The sequence below is a fragment of the Syngnathus floridae genome, chromosome 7 (assembly GCF_059516105.1).
Source record: "Syngnathus floridae isolate MCC-2025c chromosome 7, RoL_Sflo_1.0, whole genome shotgun sequence".
Taxonomy (NCBI): domain Eukaryota; kingdom Metazoa; phylum Chordata; class Actinopteri; order Syngnathiformes; family Syngnathidae; genus Syngnathus; species Syngnathus floridae.
In genome coordinates this window covers 8289345-8311841 of record NC_142419.1, presented here as the reverse complement: position 1 = coordinate 8311841, position 22497 = coordinate 8289345, and the positions used below count along the sequence as shown (strand labels likewise).

The 22497-nt window shown below is 39.4% G+C and overlaps 3 protein-coding genes across 10 annotated transcripts in view; 2 read left to right on the top strand and 1 right to left on the bottom strand.

Annotated features, from left to right (window-relative positions):
• The window catches only part of veph1 (ventricular zone expressed PH domain-containing 1), a 43646-nt gene extending 36678 nt beyond the window's left edge, over positions 1–6968 (bottom strand). For both annotated transcript variants that reach the window (XM_088381664.1, XM_088381665.1), the window contains exons 1-2: positions 6819–6968; positions 212–772 (exon numbers count right to left, since the gene is read on the bottom strand). In XM_088381664.1, coding sequence (XP_088237790.1) covers positions 212–349 — 138 coding nt within the window. In that variant the 5' untranslated portion in view covers positions 350–772; positions 6819–6968. The remainder of the gene's footprint in view (positions 1–211; positions 773–6818) is intronic.
• A 1124-nt stretch (positions 6969–8092) lies between these two features.
• LOC148395018 (lysosomal amino acid transporter 1 homolog) lies at positions 8093–12341 on the top strand. Of its 6 annotated transcripts, none has more exons than XM_088381176.1 (9): positions 8093–8297; positions 8451–8502; positions 8586–8796; positions 9152–9281; positions 9448–9535; positions 9980–10089; positions 10379–10480; positions 10816–11001; positions 11209–12341. In XM_088381176.1, exons 3-9 carry the CDS (start codon positions 8603–8605, stop codon positions 11323–11325), a joined length of 927 nt encoding a protein of 308 aa, XP_088237302.1. In that variant the 5' UTR covers positions 8093–8297; positions 8451–8502; positions 8586–8602; the 3' UTR covers positions 11326–12341. The 6 variants fall into 6 exon arrangements, with proteins under 6 accessions (XP_088237302.1, XP_088237300.1, XP_088237301.1 ...); XM_088381174.1 differs by having other exon boundaries at positions 8581–8796; XM_088381175.1 differs by having other exon boundaries at positions 8093–8475.
• Positions 12342–12689: 348 nt separating this feature from the next.
• Positions 12690–22376, top strand: golim4a (golgi integral membrane protein 4a). 2 transcript variants are annotated; one of them, XM_088381168.1, is made up of 16 exons: positions 12690–13290; positions 16046–16120; positions 16270–16319; positions 16523–16576; positions 16667–16817; positions 17407–17489; positions 17690–17773; positions 18353–18535; positions 18613–18855; positions 19088–19332; positions 19491–19564; positions 19652–19701; positions 19880–20089; positions 20213–20281; positions 20625–20714; positions 21569–22376. In XM_088381168.1, exons 1-16 carry the CDS (start codon positions 13104–13106, stop codon positions 21677–21679), a joined length of 1959 nt encoding a protein of 652 aa, XP_088237294.1. In that variant the 5' UTR covers positions 12690–13103; the 3' UTR covers positions 21680–22376. The 2 variants fall into 2 exon arrangements, with proteins under 2 accessions (XP_088237294.1, XP_088237295.1); XM_088381169.1 differs by having other exon boundaries at positions 21543–22376.
• Positions 22377–22497: the final 121 nt, after the last annotated feature.

The window sequence follows — 22497 nt, the reverse complement described above, 5'->3', positions numbered from 1 at the left end:
TAAATTAAGGTGGCCTTGTTAAAGACAGGAATATATTAAAAACAGGCTACAAAAGTCACTATGAGGAGAGCAATTGATACATTTCCATGATCTCACAGGACCAGAAACTATCAATGGATGTTCTTCTTTGGATCAGTGGATTTTACTTAGACTAGCAATATCTGAGACATCTTTGGTCATGTTCCCAAAATCTATTATTTGGCCTACTAACTGGTGAGCAGGAGATGGACTTGATCTGGTTCAGAGCCTGTGACAAGCAGTCTTCGATCGCAGCATCCTCCAGCGAAAACAGATCGCCCGCTCTGGACAAATCCCTCTGGCCCAGCACCTGACTGAAGAGTTGGTGCATCCTGGTCCTGGTAGACAATGCTTTTGTGACCCAATGGTCAGCAGAATTTTATAATCCCCTACAATATAATGAGTATAACTCCAACATAATGGTTGAGAGTTGACTCAATTCTGATGAAATTCTGTTCTGCAGCTTTTTTCTACTCTTGGTTTCAAGGGACCATTGAAACAGTTCCAGCGAGATCCCTGGACAAAAGAGTACATGTACTTTGAAAAGTCACTTTTGTGGTTTTGCCATTATTCAGGCTAGTGGAAACCTCAGCGATATTTAGTTGTTTCCATTCAAATTTTCATCCCCTGTGTCCCAGATCAAGGTATGTTGGAAAAAGGATCAACTTGGCCCGATGTTTTTCTAGGTCTGCATGAAGCCTGTTACCATGGAGACAGCATATTCCAGAGAATGTAGTCGTGTCACACCCGAATCCTGATAGACAGAGAGAGAGAGAGAGAGAGGGAGAGAGAGGAGGGGGGGGGCAATCACTAGCTGCAAATTCTGGGACGTTAAGTTTGTATGTTTACTTGTAGGCATTCATTTGCATAAAAAAACAGCATGCTATAATAAGACAAACTGGGTCACTCACTTCAGTTAGGAGCAGAACAATGCTGTATTAAATACCGACCACATCAAATGACATGCAGAAAATACAGGGGTGATGGGAAAATGAAGCTTCAAATTTGCTTCATGAATCAGTTCTTGTATTTCTGATGACACTGTTCAACGTTGGGAAACTGAAACCAGACTGACTTGCCCTTTTTTCAAGCCAACATTGCCATTGAGGTGTGAAAAAATACAACTGATTTATGAAGACAAATTTTCAACTTCATGATGGGAATCAGTGTACACCATGTTTTAGGTTACTTGACAAAAGTTCTCTTGTATTCCAATGACCAAATATTGATAAAAAGACTCCTCGGCTGTCACTTTCGCTAATTCCTCATCACTGATTGTCTGATTCAATCATCAAGTGCAAGTTGGAAGGTGTAACTACAATCCTGCTAAAATATGCTACAAAGCCACAGTCTTTAAGACTTTTGCAGACTTTGCAAATCTCCACCAAGTCAAAGCAATTTCATTTGTGTCAAATCCATAAGACACACCTTCATTGATTTCTGCAGGTTGTACTGCGGACCTGTGGGGGTAGGGACCGGCCTACGAATCTGAAAGTCCATGTCCATTGATGCCCATCGAAATGCTTTCATGGGCTAAAAAAAAAGTTTACTTTTTTAAATATTAAAAAAAAGAAAAATCCAAAGGTGCCAGGGCACGAGTATGCAGGATCCACTTTGTATGTCTTCATTTGTCAAAATGTTAATGTGGAACGTTGAAATTACAAATATGGAAAACAAATTCTGTATAAGCACTACCCACATTTAATACATTCTAACTTTATCCACCTATTGAGGGAATGTGTGTGGTATAATAGTATAATTTACAAGCAAACAATAACATGCCAACAGAAACACTATTTTTCACATTATTCCAGAAACTAAACAGACTACATTTTGCAGTCTTGTGATGGAGAGACGGAATCGTGCTCGCACATAAACACTCACACATTTTGACTCTTTCTTAAAACAAGCAATCCAGTGTGTCTGCTGTTTTTTCATAAATTTGTTTGCTTAGAACACAACTCCACAGCCATAAGCATATGTATCTGTGTCACAGCCAGCAATCTTCACTCGGTTCCCTCTACAGCAGAACCAACACATACCCTTCATCTAGTCATGCTGGCAAAAGACGAACTAGACCAAAGAAAGGCACAAAGAAGAGCACTTTGGATAACTTGCTGCTGGGGTTGGCTCTGGAAACCCGCCCATGTTTCCTGGGTAACCACATCAGGAATCCTTGCTGGTCAGAACAGTTACACAGAAGTAGTCTAATTACAGATGTAAGGAGAGTTATCTATCACTAAAAGATACGTGAGTGAGTGAGTGAGTGAGTGAGTGAGTGAGTGAGTGAGTGAGTGAGTGAGTGAGTGAGTGAGTGAGTGAGTGAGTGAGTGAGTGAGTGAGTGAGTGAGTGAGTGAGTGAGTGAGTGAGTGAGTGAGTGAGTGAGTGAGTGAGTGAGTGAGTGAGTATATAGTTTACTCGCCAGCTCATCACTTCCTGTCTCATCTGTGAGCTTTGATGGGTTCCAAGTTGGAAAGTAGCAATTAAAGTAAGAAAACTATAATAGCTGGTACAAACTTGTAAATGGCTTAAGGATAGAATCTCCTTCAATTGTGCAAGTGAAGTGGTCAGTGAGTGCGCATTTAAAAAACATGTGGAAAAATGTCCATTTTAAAACTATTTAACCTATCTGCTTGGTACTCCGAATCACCCAGCTCCAGCTGAGCGAGCGCAGGAATGCAACCTTTAAACACACACTTAAATTCCACTTGGACACTCAGCATTTGAGTTCACAAATAACTTGACTACTACCTTAAATTTGGTGTTATTTTCTGTGGTAGGTGGATGATGTTACAACTGGTCATGTTTTAGCATTGGATGAATGAATGAATGTTAAACTGAGAAGCAATGAATGGGGCACTAGTTGAGAGGTGACTGTGATGGGTGGTCCACGCTGGGGGGGGCCTGCAAAAGTGCTGGGGTATATGGGGACAATTCCACTTGAGGGTCTGCTCTCTTTCTGTTCATGTGGCCCACTGGCTTTCCTACTGTCTTCACTTAGCACACAGCGAGACGGAGAACACTGGCTCTTTTGTACCACCTATAAGACAGACCCCTCCCTCCTTCACCACTGCATGTCTGCACGTCCCTCTGTTCATTCAGCCTTATCCAACTGTATAATGTGCACCTGCGTTGCATGTGAGACGTCTCCCACACATACAAAATATTTTAAGAGTGATGTGTACAAATAATTATCATGTTGGACAAACAACTCCATTCATATAACATTTACAAAGACGTAGACAGTTCACATATTCATGACACATTCAATCTCCGGGTGGATGAGTTTGCAGTCCGTCTAACCTTGTTGAAATGGCTCTTTATATAAAATCATTCGGACCAGTTTATATACAGCAGGTCACGTAAGACACGTGTAAGGAGAGACAACCATTAACTCACTCACTGAGTGGGAACTGAACAAAGCAGGCGATTTAATCACTACATCAATGTCTTCATCTGTAAGCAGATGATGGTGTCGCAGTGGATGACTGATAAATAAGTTGCCTCACAGTTCAGAGATCGGCAAAGTTTGCACATTTTTGCTATGCCTATCCCACATTCTAAAAACATGCTCGGTAAATTAAAGACTCAAATTCTAGGTGTGAATATTTATCTATTTGTGCCCTGGCGTCAAGTTCTGGGTGTACACTGTTTCTTGTCTGCCCAATGTCAACTGGGATAGGCTCCAGCACACCCTTGACCTGCGTGAGGATAGGATAAGTCGTACAGAGAACGGATGGATATGGCACATTGTTTTTTCATACTGGTGCTCTGCCAAATGTACATACTGAAGTATGGTCACCTGAAGTCAAACATTATAGCACTTGTTGTTGATTATTGGAAAGTTGGAGGCCAACTCGAGGAATATGCAGCCACCCTGGTTAATAAAAACGTGAATCTGTTAAAGGGCCACTTCCTTTGCTTCTTGTGCAATTTTCCACAAAAGCATGTATTTTTAACACAAGAAAAAAAAAAAATTCCAACAGAACAGAAGTGTAAAGGCAAAAGTAATGCTACAAATCCTATAAATTCTTGTTGAAACATTCAAACGTCAAGCATATTTAACACTACACTGTCACTTTTTCATTGCAAAGTTCACTTATGTCCTTTATAATCAAAACATAAAATGCATATTTTATTCCATGACTTCCCAAAGACACTTTTTATAATATCAGCTCTATAGCAAATAATATGACCATGGGCTAGTTCCCAAACTAAACTGCGACTGATGCAATAGATTACAAGAGACGGAAGGAAAATGTGTACGCCTACAACAGCTGCAGAAAAACTGCTTTAATAAAACTAGGCTGAGCATAAGGGATGTAAATTGGTGAATAGTTGTCTTTCTCACCCAAAACCACAATAAAGATTTGTTCTAACAGTCCAACAATTAGTAACAGGATTAATCTTTGTAACAATAATACTATGTTCTATACATGCATGCCTGACATTTTACATATGCAACAGCTCAATGTGTACTTTTCGAATTTTCAACAGTAAAATAATAATACAAATAAAAATACTGGCTACTAGGCTGACATTGTACCCCGAATTATTACAGTAGGCATTTGCTGTTTTTGTTTTTCTCGTTAATGCAGTGTTTGTACTTATTATGCACATTTTGGATGATTGTCCTTAAATTGGGCTAACCTAAGAAAATAATTACAGGGCAGTCTATGTGGCTGGCTGCTGTCCAGTTTGGTTGTGTTCCTCACCTTCCGCCTAAAAGACTGCTGGGATAGGCTCCAGCGTGTTTGCGGCCCTTGTGAGTATAGAGCGGTTTGGAAAATGGATGGATGGATGTAGAAGAGGCTGTAGCGGAGAATGTCCCCTTGGTCCTTGGAGTCCATGGAGAACACGTTATATCATTTCCTTGACATTTAATATACGTTACTAATCAAAAAGTCAAGTTTCATTAGCTGCACTTCTATTTTTAAGTTCTTACCTGCCTGCTATAACAAAGCGAGCCTAATCATCTAATGGATTTAAGTCATCTGACTTGCTCTGCACACTATATACAGTATATGGCCTTTGGCTTCATTGTCTTCATATTCGGTTTGATATCTGGCCTTTAATGCACCGCTGGGCTCAATTCAATCATGCATATTCAATTCAAATGTGGCCGTGCATGAATCAAAGTGTGGGAATGGAGTTTCTCCTTGTACATTTCACACTGAGAGGATTTCCACAGTAGAGAGGGAAAGCTCTGGTGGAACACTGTCTCACATTCACATGCATTTCTGAAACATTCATTATTCATCAGCTCCCAGCTTACTTTCACAGCCAAAACTCACAGTCTCGCACTGTGGCGCGCAACATAAGCATGTTCACAGTTCATCAAAGTTTGAGCAGGCAAAAGTAAAGCTCTTTTCAAGTACATCACAATATATATTTTATGTGTTTGTAAGATAACCAACATTTACATAATATATGTATGAACATTCTTCTTTCTGTGATACTCTGATGGCTTATAGCTCAAACTTGGTACGAGTTCTTCAGTGCATCGTAGCAAAATGACTGCAGGCATTCAGAAGAGCTACATACGTATGTATTAAGGGGAGATCAGTTAAGCAGTAGAAAGGTTGTTTACACACATTGACCAAAACATCAGGGACACTCATTAACACAAACAAATAACAACAACATCCAACACGAGACTCAGACAGAGCGGGATTTGAACAACCGACTCTTTAGTTAATGATCAACCCACTCTATCACCTGAGCTACATACGCCACAAGATTTGTACACCCAAAAAAGTGTATGCCAATGTGAGTGCAACGGAAACCACGCAAACATCGTCAAAATATATTGATTGGTGATGAAGACACACGCGTGGCGAAATAACTCAAATAAGCATAATCGTAGAATGCAGCAGAGATATAATGCCCAGGTCACCTAAATGTGATGTTATCTTTAACATTTGTATCATTTATGCACTATTGTTGACATTCGTATTGTCACTGACTACTGTTGTTGCTTGTGGATGGTGGATGTAAATAGACAATTTGAGCAAAACTGGGCACAGATTAGGGATTAAATCAGAATTGGGCTCCTGAAAGTGATAATAGAGTGAAATCTACCATCTGCATTATAGTCGGGCCGATACTCCAGTCTCCAGTCTATTGTCGTATCTTGATCCTGCTCTTATATTGCATCTTATTTGATCATGCTGGTGTATCTAATAAGGTGAATGGTGTGATAAGTCAATGAAGAATTTTACTCTAAATTGCAAGTTGAAGCTGAAGAAGGATTTGCAGTACAGGCATTGGAGTGGTGAATTACTCTACAAGATAGAAAGGCAACAAAACAAGTAAAGTTGTTTACAGGTGAAGGTGCTTGACAAGTCTTTGACCTTGAAAAGTGTCCCCCTCTATTCCTTGTTATCTTCACACAATAGGACCCTCATTATTAGCACGGGAGGCAAATCTGAAAAATGTGAGTAATGCGACTCAACTCGCCTCTAAACTCAAAACACATTCCAATGGATTTAGGCGCCAAGGGGGCGACAACTGGATGGAGGCAAAACAGGTGTAGCACAGCAAAATACAGTCGTTTTTTTTAATATTAGCACAGATTAATAATTAAGTTACTCTCATTGCCTCTTGACTGTATACGAATTCTTGAAATTGCATGATGAGCCGCTGTCTTTGGCCAACAAATACCTCCGTCTGCGGTCAACTTTCAAGGAATGTAGGCGACGTTTACGCATTGGCACCGAATGACTCGAATGACAGCAAGCTGCGTAACGTGACAACCCGATTCCCCCTTTACTAACCCCAACAGCGTCGTGCCGCTTACCTGAGAAGAAAACACAGCCCGTGGATGAATTACCAATTGAGCGCAGCAGCTTCCAAGCGAGATAGAAAGCAACACACAAAAAAACATTTATATCCCGATGAGCCTCCGTACAGGCTTCAAGTTCCCCCATAGAGAAGCCCATTCTGTGCGTCTCCACCGGCTACTATTGGAAAGTGCGCCATCATGTGGTGAAAATAAGTGCAGCCAGCAACAGGTAGGCCAATGGTGGTGGTTTTGGTTGCTGTCTTCAATGTCTCAGACGTTGTCAACAGCCAAGGTATACGTATAAGAAAACATGCGCATTTTTTTTACAGTTACAAAAGTACTTCTACCCTGTTCTTCTGTGAAACAAAAGACAAGTAAAAGTACAAATTCACCTCAGGCATACATCTATAAAAATTCAAAGTCTACAGACCCCTGTTCAAAGAAGAGACGTAACAGTAAACAAAACTAAATCAGTGGTGTCCAAACTACGGCCCGGGAGCCCCTTCAACCATATTTTACTGGGCCACAACATATGCTTAAAGTAATATTTGACAAGGCCCACAAAGGATAATGTTGTGGCGAATGACATTGCCTAACACAAATAACTAGGTCCCCACCATGTCTTATAGCCAACTAAGCCAAATACACACACTCCAGACAGAGACATTAAAGAGCACCATGTACTTATATTTAAACAATTCAAAAGTCACTTTTCCAGGCTGCAGGCATGTCCCTTTTAAGAGATAAATCACGTGTTGATAGACAGGTTTGGGTATAGTGCCTTCAAGTGTTATAACAAATCTCAGTGACAGGCAAAAAAAAACACAACAGCGATTCATTCATATACATATATATGCATATTTATGCTCGACACCAGTGGATGGCAGTGTTCCCCCAAGTATTTTTTCATACTACTGACACTGATAGCATAAGTAGAGTCAGTTTCTGATTTCAAATTAAGACAATGAATGGCACTTTCTAAAAAGTAAAAAAAATAATAATAATAACTTTACTTGCACTAACGATAAATGAATACGTCAACCAAAACAGTATATCTTTAGATATACTGCATATCTATAGATATACTGTTTTGGTTGACGTATTGGTATAGTTGACTATAGTTGGTAAATAAATCTAATCCAAACACAGTTTTTTTTTTAAGAATAGGCATTATGACACCATGTAGAAAAGAGGAAAAAACAGTACATTGAATTTTTCAATATAATCATCATCAACCATCATCATCCGAATTTCCTTCACTTTGTTCTGAAAATGTAACCGGATGTTGTTCTGCTATGTTGAATACCTTGACGCGTTTTAGTACCCACCAGTGATGGACGCCAACAAAAATGTTGCTGCTGATGGGACGAGATGACCATTTTACTGTTTGTTCAACATTGGCGAATATTTCTTAGAAAATCGTGCAACTATGTGGGGGAAGTTAGTAAATAACTGTAAACAATCTGTAGTCTCCATCGTGTTTATTTGGTTCTGGTGAGTGGAATTCTCTATCTTGGCTAGGAAGCGGTATTTAATCAGTAAACAGTAAGCAGCTCAAAACAAGAAGCATATGGCCAACCGGGATTCGAAATAGAATTTGCAAAAGCAGGTAGCCCCCCATGATTGACCAGAAAGTGCACTTTTTAGGGACATCAGTGGTGGAAACAAAAAGGTGCAAACCTGCACAAATCAAGATCAAGTAAGTTACACCTTTAATTTCCTCTCTTTAATTTTTTTTTCTTTTTTTTGCAAATATGATTTCATTTTGCGGGCAAAGGACAGCAGGTTGAGGGCATCTCATGGCCACTGCACGTTTTCCCGGCAAGAGCGCAAACGCTAGCTGGAACTCCCCGACGCTGGACAGACTTGTGTGTGTAAATGGAACACCGTGGATCTTTTACCTGCTGGAGGAGTGTGTGGATAACATGTGGCAGTACAGCAGCGTGGTGATCGGCCTTCTTTCCATGTTTTGCTTTCTGCTATCCACTTTACCGTGAGTAGATGATTTATCCATCTCAGTAGTGCATGGTTCTCAAACACGCTATTTTATGTACAAACTGATAAACGGTTTTTTTGTTTGTTTTTGCAAACATTACATTTTAAACATTTTAAATGGGTTTGCCTGCAACACGTTACCTAAAAAGCTGTGGTCAGGGACAACCAACTTGGGAGTTGATGAATGTTAAAAAAAAAAAAAAAAAAAGAATACAATTTAGCTGTACTCAGTTAATCTTTACATTCCACTAAACGGAGCCTGATCTGCAGTATATTATCTATTTAGATCTACAATGTTAAAGTATTTGTCTGCCTATCCTGGTTTCCATATCAGCCTGTCTCTTTACTACTAGTCAGGTCCATGAATCCTATAAGAATGGTAAAGTGGATGAGGCCATGTCTTTTGGCTTCCTCCTCTTCCTGTTCAGCGGTGATGTCACCAGCTTTGTGGGCTGCTACCTCACCAGACAGTTGCCAATTCAGGTCAACACGCACACGCGCACACACACGGTGCATCCCTCGTTTTTTATTTTCCATACTTTTGTTCGAAACACAATTTAAGTGGCACAGTTGACAAGTTGGATCGAAGCAGCTTTTCCTTTCAATTTCCGTATTTGACTGAACATGGTTTCTTATGGTGTCTTCACAGGTGTTCACAGTGGTTTTCTACATCTTTACAGACCTAATTCTCATCTCACAGTTTATTTACTACAAGATAAAGAACAACTTGAGCAGAAGTAAGTGTGCTGTTTTTTGAAATGAAATTGAGCTGGTAAGTAATCAATTGGAAGACCATAAAAATAATGACAGGATGTAGGGCAAGGTAGTATATATATATATATATATATATATATATATATATATATATATGTGTATATATATATATATATATATATATATAGCCCATTTGATACACAAGTTAGCACAATATGCTTTAAATAACCTGACTGTACTATGTTGGATATCATTTGAGTATTTGCACGTAACTGTACTGTACTTCGAATTTCCACAAGCATTTGCAGGCATCTGCCTCAATCTTATTCAAATGTGACAGAAAATGACTTCACTGATTAAGTCTCTATTAATAGCAATGTACTGTTTACGGTTTGTTTCTCATTTACCTTTAATGTGTTCTTCTACTCTCTGATATTTGCATTTATTTTTGTGTGTCTATGTTGTAGAGAGCCCTGTGTTGAAATGGCTGTGCTTCCTCTGGTGTTTCACTGCAACGCTTCTCCTGTTGGTTTTACCCAAACTCATCATAGACAATTTAAAAAACAAAGAATCTCTCGTAAGGTCATTGTTCTGGAAATGGTTTAAAATTGTTGTTTAAATTTAAGGTCTCAAAAAGATTAATAAATTCACACAATAGTTGGCAATGAAATTGGAAATAGATTTAATTCCCAATTAATTGTTGCACTTCATGTCCAGTCATCAAACCTGTCATAGTGGACTGACAGAGTTTTCATTGGACAGCATTATTATGCTGTTTTTGACAACTAATATCAATGAAATATATGACACAGTGACATGTAGAGGTGTTTGTACAATAAATTCCCCCCTTTTCTGCTTCATCTCAGGGACCAAGTTCATCTAAAACATTGGAAGTTTCTGGCTATGTATGTGGATACCTGGCCACCGTCTTTTACCTCTCATCGCGCTTCCCACAGCTCTATAAAAATGTAAGTGACATTTTCTTGGCATCAGCAATCTGGGTGTGTTTTCCACGAGAGACCTTGGTTTGGCCAACTCTCCCCAGATGTATTCTCCAGACTTGCCTATTCATACATGCGACCAATGAGTAAGAATTTGTGTCCAATTGAGAAGCAGTCATTGGGAGACAATAGTGTTGTTGTTCTGAAGAATTATGTTGACTTAACTCAGTCGGTCTGTTAATAATTTTAGTCATCATCGTGCTATTCCAGAATAACCTTGACCCCTGCAAGTTGATAAATACTTTATGGACAAAGGCATCGGGTCAAACTGGATTTCTTTGCATAAACAACTTATGTTCTAGTTCCAAAGGAAGTCGACCGAGGGCACCTCTTACCTGCTGTTTGCGCTGGCCATGATGGGCAATGGGACGTATGGATTGAGCGTCATAATGGTGCTACCAACGCTAAAGGACTCCAAACAGAAGTTCATCATAAAACATCTGGCCTGGCTCATCGGCAGTCAGGGAGTCCTAGTTCTAGACTTTTTCGTATCCTTAAAATCCCAAATTGCACTTCGTGTCATCTGTTGACATTCTAATCTTGTTAAGCCCATATTCCATCTGTCAGGAAGTCATTGACACAGCATGATGTCGGAATGATTAACTCAGAGAGGGGTAAATGTGTTGTTTGTTCCTAAATTGAACATTGAATGCATCCTAATAAATTACTGAAAGGACCTTGACCTTGTTGACCAGGTAACGATCCAGTTTGTTTTGTACAGGAAGAATAAATCAGCCAAAAGGTATACAACAATTGTTTCACTGGAAGTGGAGCCTCTCCTGTGTGAGGAAGAAGAACTTTCAGTCTTATAGCACCTGAGCTTACCCACCACCTTTTTGTTGTAGTATCTTGTTCGCCACAATTCTAATAGTACAGCACTATACAAATCTTGTTTGAGTTTTGGCTGCACATCAATATTGGAAGACAACATTTTGATTTTCAACCAGCCTTGTCATTTCTTAATTGAGTTTAACGTCAGTATTATTATTATTATTATTATTATTATTATTATTATTATTATTATTATTATTATTGAAAGCGGCTCCTTATGTTCACAGCCTGCCAAAACATGAGCAGAGGAAATGACAACCATTTGTTATAATTCAGATTTCATCATTCACAGACGCATTTTCGGCAGATCGCAGATTTACTTGGTTGATTCATTTCAAATTTAAAGCAGGGACTCTACAGACACAGCTATACAAGCAATTTTCCATATGTCCCCTGTAATTGTCCAATCACAGCCCTACGGAGGCAATGTTGCAAAATGATGTGATGTTGTTCTCAATGTATTTTAGCATAAACTTTTAGGAGAAGTGAAATACCCATTTTCTATTATTATTATTATTAAAGTGCAGTGTTCCTTCAGTGACATTATATCTAATATCTCTTTATAGTTTTTAAGTTGTGCCCTGAAATACAAGACTGCTTTACAAACACAAGTTGACCAGGACGTCATGCTGCCCCATCATGGATATTTAATATAAGTACTACTTATATACTTATTGCTATTAAAAACTAATGCACATATTGTCATTTGTAATAGGTTTATGATGCTACTGTGTGGAGTTAATTTAGATGGGAAATATATTTAGACTTATTAATAATACATAATTTTCAATAAGTTTATTTTCCATGTGCACAGTACATGCAATTCCAGCCCCCTGTAATGAAATTCTTACTTTGGTCATTTTTGCAATCAGAATAAATATAATTTTAACTTTGTACAAGTGTTTACATAAGTATTGTATGCTTTTAGCATTTTTTTTAAATTGTAAAACTTACTGGCTGATATTGGCTGAATAAGCAATAAACTCATCTGTTAAAATATTTGCTTTAGCTGCTCCTTGTTACTTTACCAAAACAAACAAAACATGGTAACGTGCAACATTTTATACAGATCGTGCATGTATACTAATTTGGTCAGTCATAAGTGAGCATATGGTTTGTTTTTTTTCGACAAACCTACAACATATTCATACAGTACGAAAGACCATGTATCCTTTTTTTTTTATATCGCTTGTCCCTTCCGTAGAAAAAGAACTAGTGAACTAAGTACAACCACTGTATATGATGTTTTATGCACGATTGAATCGACATCTCTTGCTACCAATAGGTGAACAGTATATCTCTAGGGGCGGGAGTATGTAAATTTTGTTTCCTCGGGGGGCGGGACTTCCTTTTGATTTGCGGTTGGGTGGCAGGGATCTATCGAGTTGACACGTAACGCAAGTTAAAGGTGGTATGCGGGCCTCTTTAGACATTTCGGTCCAAACTTTTTCGCACATCTTCTGTAGCATTGCATCGGAGAAAAACACGGCGTAACGAAGAGGAGGGGGTGACTATTCGTTCCTCTGCAAACTCAGAACCTCGAGTCGTTTGGTGAAAATCTGTGCGACCACTTTTGAAGCGAAAACGACTGCGGCTGGTGCTAGCGAACGAAAGTAATGTTTACGTTAACCCGTCTGACCTGCGTGGAAATGTCTCCTGACTTGGAGTGACGGGTGAGGTTGGAAGTCGAGTCTGGAAGTTTCCAGCAGTAAAGACGGCGCTTACCCGCTCAAGCAGCGGGGAGGGGCGCAGGTCCAACATGGGAAACGGTGTGTGCTCGCGGAGGCAACGGAGGATTTTTCAGGTTCTCCTACTCGTCACCGTGGTTTGCGGAATGATGTACGGCGGCATGGTGTCGTACGAGATGCACAAGGAGCTGAAGCGGACGCAAGCCATGGCACTAAAGTACCAGCAGCACCAAGAGTCTCTGTCGGCTCAGCTCCAAGGTAAACACAGTCACTATTTCCTGATTGACTCCCCCTTTGCCCGGCGCTCGTTTCACACTTTTCGATTTTGTTGTCCCTCATCTGTTTGGAACTTTGTAAGACCAAACTCCAGTTCAATTCGGCGTGAAGCATGACAAACCTCCAAAAGCAGTAGTAGGCGTTGGGAAGTTGTTGCAACTCAATTGTGAGGACAGTAAACTGATGGTCGTTCTCTGAAAGACAGGTCATGACCTTTGTCCCAGGGTGCTGTTTAATCTTCTGACTGGGTTACGTTTTAGCAAAGAGCTCAACTCCCAGCTAAGTGGATTCTGGGTTTTTTCCCCTCAGAGGTGGTGGGGTTTAATGCTTAATACAGGACCCCCCCCTACACACGCACACACCCAAACATACTTTGGGTGTAGTCTGTAGTTCTCAGCCTACAGTTGCTACCAAAACAATTATCACTATTTGCCTTCAAGCACTAGGAGAGCATGGTTTAATGGTGACATTGTGCATTTTTTTCACATTTTAAAACAGTTCCCAGGCGTCTTACATACATGTCTATCATGCCTTTGTTAATAGATTGCAAATATCAAGAATTATTGTAAACTTTGTCTACAACATAACTTGTCTTGGTGTAATCAACTCGTTTTAGAGACCTTCTTTTTCACAGAAATCGGCCAATCACGATTGGTGACCATCAATTGCTGTATCATTCGCGCAGGCACTCAGACTACTTGTAGACAAACGTTAAAAAGTCTGTTTTCCTTACTATGGAGGCCTGCACCTTTAAAGCTGAGGGTTGTTTTGGAAAATGTCCTTCAAATTTTTTTTTTTTTTTTTTTTTTTTTTTTTTTTTATACACATCAAAACCGAATCAACTCATTCATTCTGCCTTGATCTATGACTAGACCTGTTCATAACATTTGTCCACAATAGAAGCCAGGGTAATTCCAGTGATAGAAAATAATTAATGAATATGGTTGACTGGAACAGAAAACAATGACTCAAGCTTAAAGTTGCATTGGAAAATATTGATCATTTCATGTTTAAAAAACAAAACAAAAAAAACCCGGTATGCCAAATAATGGTTGGTAATCAGACTTTCCTAGCCTTTATTTAGCAATTCTGAATCGTTTTGGACTACATACACCTGGAACTGAAGTTTAATTATTTACCAACAGTATTTTCTTCACCTGAGACATAACATTGAAACACATACCCAAAATGTTTCCTTTAATGTGTATGCAATGAAAATATTACTACTTTGTTTTTTTTCTTTAAAACAACAGCCTTGTTTGTTTTGGTTTACATTTCAAGACAAAAGCCCATTTCATAGACTCTGTTTTGGCACTGTGCCACAAGTTCTCGAAGTCAGGAAGGGCCTAATAGAACGCTATGGCCATTAAACCAACTCAAACGGCAGTGCCATTTCATTGATTGTGTGTGTGTGTGTGTGTGTGTGTGTGTGTGTGTGTGTGTGTGTGTGTGTGTGTATGTGTGTATGTGTGTATGTGTGTATGTGTGTGTGTTTGTGTGTTTGTGTGTTTGTGTGTTTGTGTGTTTGTGTGTGTGTAAATGGGGCAGCTGGAGCTAAGGGGCAGCGCGTTCACTGGTATTGACACACTTCTGTTCCATTACAGAATGCCGAAGGGCTTTAAGGAAAACTTTAAAAGGGCGCTTATCCTGTGTAACTAGTTTGACTTCATATTGTGGTGTTGGACACTCAGCATTTATACAGTTGGTGTAACTTGATACAGATGGACGAGTGTTGATTGTTTCCTGTTCCCTCTATTTTACATTTGTGAGTGAGGGTAATCAGTATAGACAATAGGAGGAGTTTCAAAAAATTACAAAAATGTGCTTATGAACATGCTAATTTCAAATTATACTTGCACAATTAACCAGTGGTTCCCTCCTCGTGCTGTGATTGACAGTATTTGGGCTGTAAGCCACCAGCCCCTTTTTTCTTTTTGATGGTGCTGCCGTGAGCATCTGTTAATTTATTTAGACCTCTTCCCAAGCAGGCATGCAGTGATTTTTTTTTTGATTTTTTTTTCCTTTGTTTTGGCGTCGTGTCTTATTGCTTTGATGACTTATAGCTTGTCGAAATTACTGGTTTCCTGTGATGGCGCAATTGTTAGTGGCAGCGTTTTCTTGGAGCCTATTAAGTTTGCGCTTATGTCATCTGTGTGTCTTTATATACCCACTCTGCGGTATGAATGCTGCTGGACCAGAATTTCCTAAGGGAGCAATCCAAGGGATGAATAAAGTTAAGTCTATGTCATCAGGCTGTATTGGAAATTGGCCTGTAACCGAGACAATGGTTGCTAATTCTTCCATAACAGAGAACTAGACTGCTGTGTACGTGCACGTTTTAGAAGAGATTTTATAATAATAATGTGTCACTCATTATCAAAATCTTATGATATGATATCTTAACGGTGTTAAGGCCACAGTCGGCATGGTAATATTGTAATACTATTGAGAGAAACAAAAAAATACTTTGGGAACAATGCTACACTGCAAAAAATTAAGTGCCAGGAATGATAACTTTGAAAAAGAGGTCATCGCAACTACTGCGTAAAAAAGGCAAATAAACACAGTCATGACATGACACATGATTGGCTTATCCAAATTATGGATAAGATTATCTCTTTGACACTTCTAGTTTGTACTGACAATTGATCAGTCAAAAATTCTCATTTAAAATTAAACTCCTGCCTTGTCGCCATATCACAATGTTTCCTTCCTCTTTTCACCTTCACATTTGCAGTGGTGTATGAGCATCGATCAAGACTGGAGAAGTCGCTTCAGAAGGAGAGGTTAGAGCACAAAAAGGCCAAAGAAGGTGAGATGACAAATAGGAACATTTGTTTCTATCTCATTCAGTTGCTTCATCCAAAATTACCAATGCTGATGTTAAAATCTACACATTTTAAACAAGTTTGATATTATTGTTTTTTTTTTTTAAAACATACTTTTTTTTTTTTTTTCCAGATTACCTGGTGTATAAACTGGAATCACAACAGTCACTGAATAAAGAAAAGGTACTTTATTTCCCATTAAGCATCTTAACCTTATCTTTTATTTGAAATTATCATTCAAATATTCAATTTTATTTCAATTTTGTCTTCGTCAGCTTCCCATTGTTCAATGTGTGTGGTGTGTCTCCCACAAGCAGTTTGACTAGTAAGACTGAACATTAAAGAGAAGTGTGTTTTTACAACATTTTGTTTGTGCTCTCACACAGCAAGAGTCCAGCAGCAAACTGAGCTCACTACACGTGCAACATCAGATGCTCAAGGTTTGGAGTCACTTTGTCCCAGCAAACATAAATACTGTAATGTTCGTCATATAAAATGACGACAGCAATGACATCTGAGTTGTCTCTCAGAACCAGCACGAGGATCTGAAGAAGCAGCTTTATGATATGCAAGAGCAGCATCAGATGCAGGGAAATGATCACAACCGGCTGCTAGAAGAGCACAGAGAGCGCTACGAAAAAATGCAGCAAGTAAAAGAAAGTGAGGTGGCCCAGCTGAAAGGTGCTGATTTCATTTTATTGAATAATTATGAATATGTCTAGTTCTATTTGCCACATGCTGTTGTTGAGCTACAACCATCACACTTTCAATATTCCTGCTATGTCTCCACCTTGTGACATAACTAGTAACTACATGTTATCAATACTCAACTGTGGTTAGCATGTCTGTCACAGTTTGACAATCCGGGTCAGAACATTTCTGTGTGTCTTTTGGGTTTTCTCTCCATATTTGTGCGTGTTTACTCCTGGTACGCTGGTTTCCTCCCTCACGCCCAAAGCATGCATGTTGAGTTAATCAAAGAATTGACATTTCTTGACCTTCGATAAGTGTGTGTGTTTGTTTATGATTATTTGCGTCTGTGCTCTGCTATTGACTGCACAGTGCAGACCAGTCTAAGTTTTAAGAGGCCTCTCACGCAAAGTCAGCTATGATACATTTCACTTACCCACAATCCTAGTGAGCGATACTGTGTAGATGGAAGGTTTTACATAAACGGTATTACTTGTTTTTTTCAGGATAAGATTGTAATGTAGATAATGCAATTCAGGGGTCAGGTCTGTTGCTTCAAGCCTCCCTTTTCTACCTGCAGACAATGTATTTAACCTCAGAGAAGAAAATAAGCAGCTAAGAAAAGCCCATCATGACATTCACATCCAACTGCAGGATGCTCAGGTGAGACTTTTTAATCTACTTATCGGACTTGTTGCTTCCTTCTTTGTAATCAGTTGCTGGCCTGTTAAAGTGTATGTTTTGTTGTGTAATAGATTTTAGGCACTGGGATCTCAAAAACATTGAGTGGAAAATGCAGAGAATGAGTCCTATTTCATCAAGTTAAATGTTGCTTTGAATAATGTTGTTACCTTTGTGTTCAGGTGAGGCATCAAGACCTGAAGAAGGCACACGATCAGATCACGCTGTCACTAGAAGACCATAAGAATGCGCTAGCGGCAGCTCAGGTAGGCAAACAGTTAAATGGGTTCATAAAAACAGGATGGTATGAAAATAAGACTTAAGATCTAGCCACTGTGTTGATATTAATATTACACTAATATAACAATATAACACTAATATTAATATAACACTATTGTTAAAATCAAACACTTGTCTAAGTCAAATAACTGAAGATCAGATTTGTCTGGCTCTCCTTATTAGCGAGCTACTATTTATAAATAGTGACAAATTGACTAAAAGGAAATGTTAGTATGACTTAATACTTAAAACTTTAATCTTACTTTTTTTGTTAACTGTTTACAGTGTTGATTTAATGCTCCTTTGGACTAAGTGACATCATAATTCATTTAATTTATGCAGTAATCCCTCGTTTGTCGCGGATAATTGGTTCCAAGTTTATTTTGAATTTGTGAATTTTTTTCTTGGGGGGGGGAATCTGTGATGTACTGAAGCCGCGATAATCAAACCGCGATGTAGCAAAGGATTACTGTAATGCATTTTACAGTTCAGAGACATTTCTAAGGTCACATCAATCTCTTCTCTCGTGATATTTTTGTTTAAACCCTGTGGTACTGCTATTGTAGGTACAAGTTAATGAATACAAAGAGCTGAAGGAGTCCCTTAACAAGGCACCAAACTTGAGACAGCTTGAGCAAAACTCTGTGCTCCAGCAACCAGATCCAAAGTCCCAGCAGGCCTTTGTATTGAAGCAGCCAAATGAGGAGGTGCCTGTACTGAAAGAGGATCACCATGATACTGCGTCCAGGGTAATTTGATAGTATTTTTAACCCCCTCTAGGCTTACCCAACAAAAAAATTGTGTTAACATCAACATTTTGTTTCAGTTGGATCAGCAAGAGCCCAAAGTTCAGTCTCACCCCACCACGTCAGAGAAAGATGAGGAGGGAGATGCAGAGAGGAAGAGGGAGCTGGCTGAGGAAGAAATGGCCCAAGCAGGACAGCCTCAAAAGCTAGAGGAGGAGGACCCCGATCAACAGCGGGAGGAACAACAGGAAGAGGATGAAAGCGAGCAAGAACTGGAACAGCCAGATGAGAACGCCTTGGACAGCCAGAAACATCAACTATCTGTCAGAATCATTTTACTCATCTGAACGTCATAATTCTGAGCATGTTTCACAGTCAATAACTGCAATTTTTTTTAAAGACAAACAAACTCAATTAGCTTCTACCCCAGAAAATGTTGTTAAAAAGTAATTTCTTCCACTTCTTGTTTCATTTTTAAATTTCCCCTAGGAGGTATGATGCACCTGTGTCTCATATATTTATAATTTATTTTTTGAAAATAAATATGTATTTCAGAAGCCACAGCAAGGGGGGGAGGGCGCCAAATCCGCTTACGAGCAGCAGCAGGAGCAGCAGCGCCTGGAAGCTCAGAAGGCCGAAGAACGCCGCTTGATCCAAATGCGACAGGACTCCCTGCAGGCCCAGAGAGAGAAGGTGCTGAGGGAGAGAGAGTCAAAGCTGAAGGAAGAACAGGAGAGGGAGAAGCAGCAACATCAGGAGGCTGACCGACGGGAGCAGCTGCTAAGAGAGGAGCAACAAAGGTCAGACGAACTCACAAACGGGTACATGCAGCGAGTGACAATGTGATCACGACAGGCATGTTTGGACCGAAAATGAACATATTTTAAGTCGAAAAGTGCCATTCCTAAGACATTTTATGAGTTCTGGGATGAGCTGTGTATTATGTCTTTGTTCTCAGGAAGAAGGCCGAGTACGAAGACATGGACCATGATCTAGACCAACGAGAAATGCATCACGCTGACAGTAAAGAAGGTAAAACGTAATATTCACATCCAGTATGTTTTTGAAAACTTGTCAGAGGAGTTTATTAGTTTCTTTCTTTTTTTTTTTTTTCCACAGAGAAACATTCTGTCTTGTTGCACGGTGGCATGAAGATGCCACATCAGCAGGTGATTTCTTTGTCTTTGTTATATCAAGCTCGTCAGGCCTAACTTTGTTTTGCATGCACGCCCCAGTTTGAAAGTTTCCAACGGGATATTGGGTAAAAAAAAAACTGATTCCAGCAGCAAAAGTGAAACAATCGTGTTTTGTGTGTTTAGTTCCCCTCTGCCTTTTACTCTACCACAGGGTGCCATCGGTGGCGGCGAACTGGACCCTGAGGATGATCCTAACAACCAGGGAGAGGACGAATTTGAAGAAGCAGAGGAAGACCAGTCACATCATCGTGTTAAGAAGGATGAAGTTCTGGAGGAAGAAGAGGAGGAGGAGCCAGCAAAAGCCAAGCACGTAGACTCACACGAAGGCCCCGAGAATCCTGCTATGGAGGACGAGCTGGTGGTGAGTGGATGCACTGAGAAGAATTGGAATATAGTCAAAAGAGAGATGGTATCACTTGTAAGGGTAAGAATCCAAGTGGACATATGACATCATGTAAGCCCACGTGTGTGCATCTCTCTCCAGATTGCTGGAAACCCGGATCAGCAGGAGGACAATCCAGATGACCAGTATCAGGAGGACGCTGAGGAGGAGGTGATAACAACACCATTTGTTAATTATGGTTATATGAGACTGGCATAATAGGATTTTTTTTCTCTAAAGAACTTTACTATTTACTTGTTTAATGAGTGGTGGGCTGTCAGTTAATTAAACAATTAAACTTTAATTGTACTTGATCCGATAGTTTGAATGCTCATATGAACCTGACCAAATGTGCACGCCATTTATCTGATTGTTCATATTCTGTTTAGGCAAATGTCAAGAAAGACATCCCATGTCTTACTTCCAATGTATTTTCTGTAAAATGGTTTATCTATTTTTAATTGCCTAATGCCACTACATGAGTCACTTATGTCATGCCTCTCTGATCTAAAAGGCTCAGGAGGACATTGCTGGTGAGAAGGAGAGGGAGGACAAACTGGAGGAGGATGAGGAGGAGACATACATTGAGGAGAACACAGAACAGGTCGGTTACTTGGTATACCATTTTTCTATGTTGTTGGGTGGGTAGCCGCGTTTTAACATAACAGCCTGCAAAAGGTTATGTAGTATTTGCTCCGTACATCCAAATACACAGCTTCCAGCAACTTATTGAAATGAAATCCACAGAGGATTGTATTTTGCAGCGGGCTCAATCAAAATCAATCAATTCCTTTAACTGGAAAATAAAAATCCACTGAGACAAAGGTCTCTTTTTCAAATCTAATCTAGCCAAGTAAAAGAGTTTATGGATTGTGCTGTGTGAATTGAGACAGTCATGCACCTCTGTGCCCCTAATTAATTGCTGGATATATCATCTGCTTGAATAAGCAAGTACTTCACCTCAAGGTGCTTCCATTTTTTCCCCTTAAGGATAAAAATACAGGTGACAAAACTGGGTGCTGTGATTCCCCTTGCTTGTCTCACACCACATGCAGAGCAGCCATGATATAAACAAGGTGTAGAGTAGAAAATCATATGGGGGGAAAAAAATGCAGAGTTGTGGCCCTCTAAGTGATGGAGTAGCAGAGTTTCATGTGCATTTTAATAAATTATTTAAATTGTCTTGCTTCTACAACTGGTCCTCTACAAGAAATTAAACATCCTTGATATCTATAGGATGAAATAGTTGTATCTCTGACCATGTCTTATGTTAATGGCAATGTTTTTTATATTCAATGGTTGCCCCACCTAATTTTGTGGATGGTAAGCAGTATAGAGTAACAAATATGTTACAAAAGTAGTATGTTGACATTGTCAGCCTCAGTTTCGTGCCAAATGGTTTTAAAATGTCATTTGCTTGTTATGATGTAAGTGGCAGTGAGATGCACTCGTATGCAGGGACCACACAAGAGAGAGCCTCACGGCAAAGACCTTGAGGAAGAGAATTACGAGGAAGAGGAAGAAGGGCCCGGTCGAGACAAGGGAACCGTTCGACGGGCGGAAATGTAAATATGAAAGAAACACTGAGAAGTTCGTCGTCCTCATTCCAAAAAATGAAGCCAACAGCCTTCCACTCAAGACTTCAAGAAGGACGATTGGGATCGAACTCCTGGAGATGGCGAAGGCTTTTGTTGGAACCGATCCGCTTTCACTGTGCAATTGAACGGAATGTAATTGATGAGGATGGTTTTACATGCTGTATACAATGTTGTTGTTTTTATCTTCATACCTTCTACACATGCAAAGAATATGCTTTCAGCAAGATGGCTGTAAAGTCAAAAAAACAAGTTAATATTCTTTGTTTAAAAAGGTCAGTAAAATGTTCATCTGGTATGCCAATCAATCACTTGTTCTTTTATTTATTATTGATTGATTGTGACGCCTTTGACAATCAAGCAAGGTGCAATTTCAAGCCAAGTTTATCACACGGACATGTGCCTTTCCATTCAGAGGTCTCATTTTGCATTTTCAAGCGTATAGTATATGGAAAGATGGCATGTAACAAGAAATTTCTGCCTTATACATACACTGTCCACTTTTTTAAAGTTTTGTGTCAACAAATCTGATGCAATTTTCATTACAATGTACAATAAAATTATGCTGTCTTTTTGTATATTTTTCAACTGTATTTGAAGCAAAAGTGGGATTTTAATGACCGATATTTTGTCAACTGAATGTTTTGTGTGGAATAAAGATTTCAGTTGTATTTTGTTTGACCCGATAATTGATTTCACTACTTGCTAATGTTATTTTGAAACTTTATTATATTGGATATCAATATTTTGTCTATGACAATATATTAATATTGTCATATAACATTATTCACA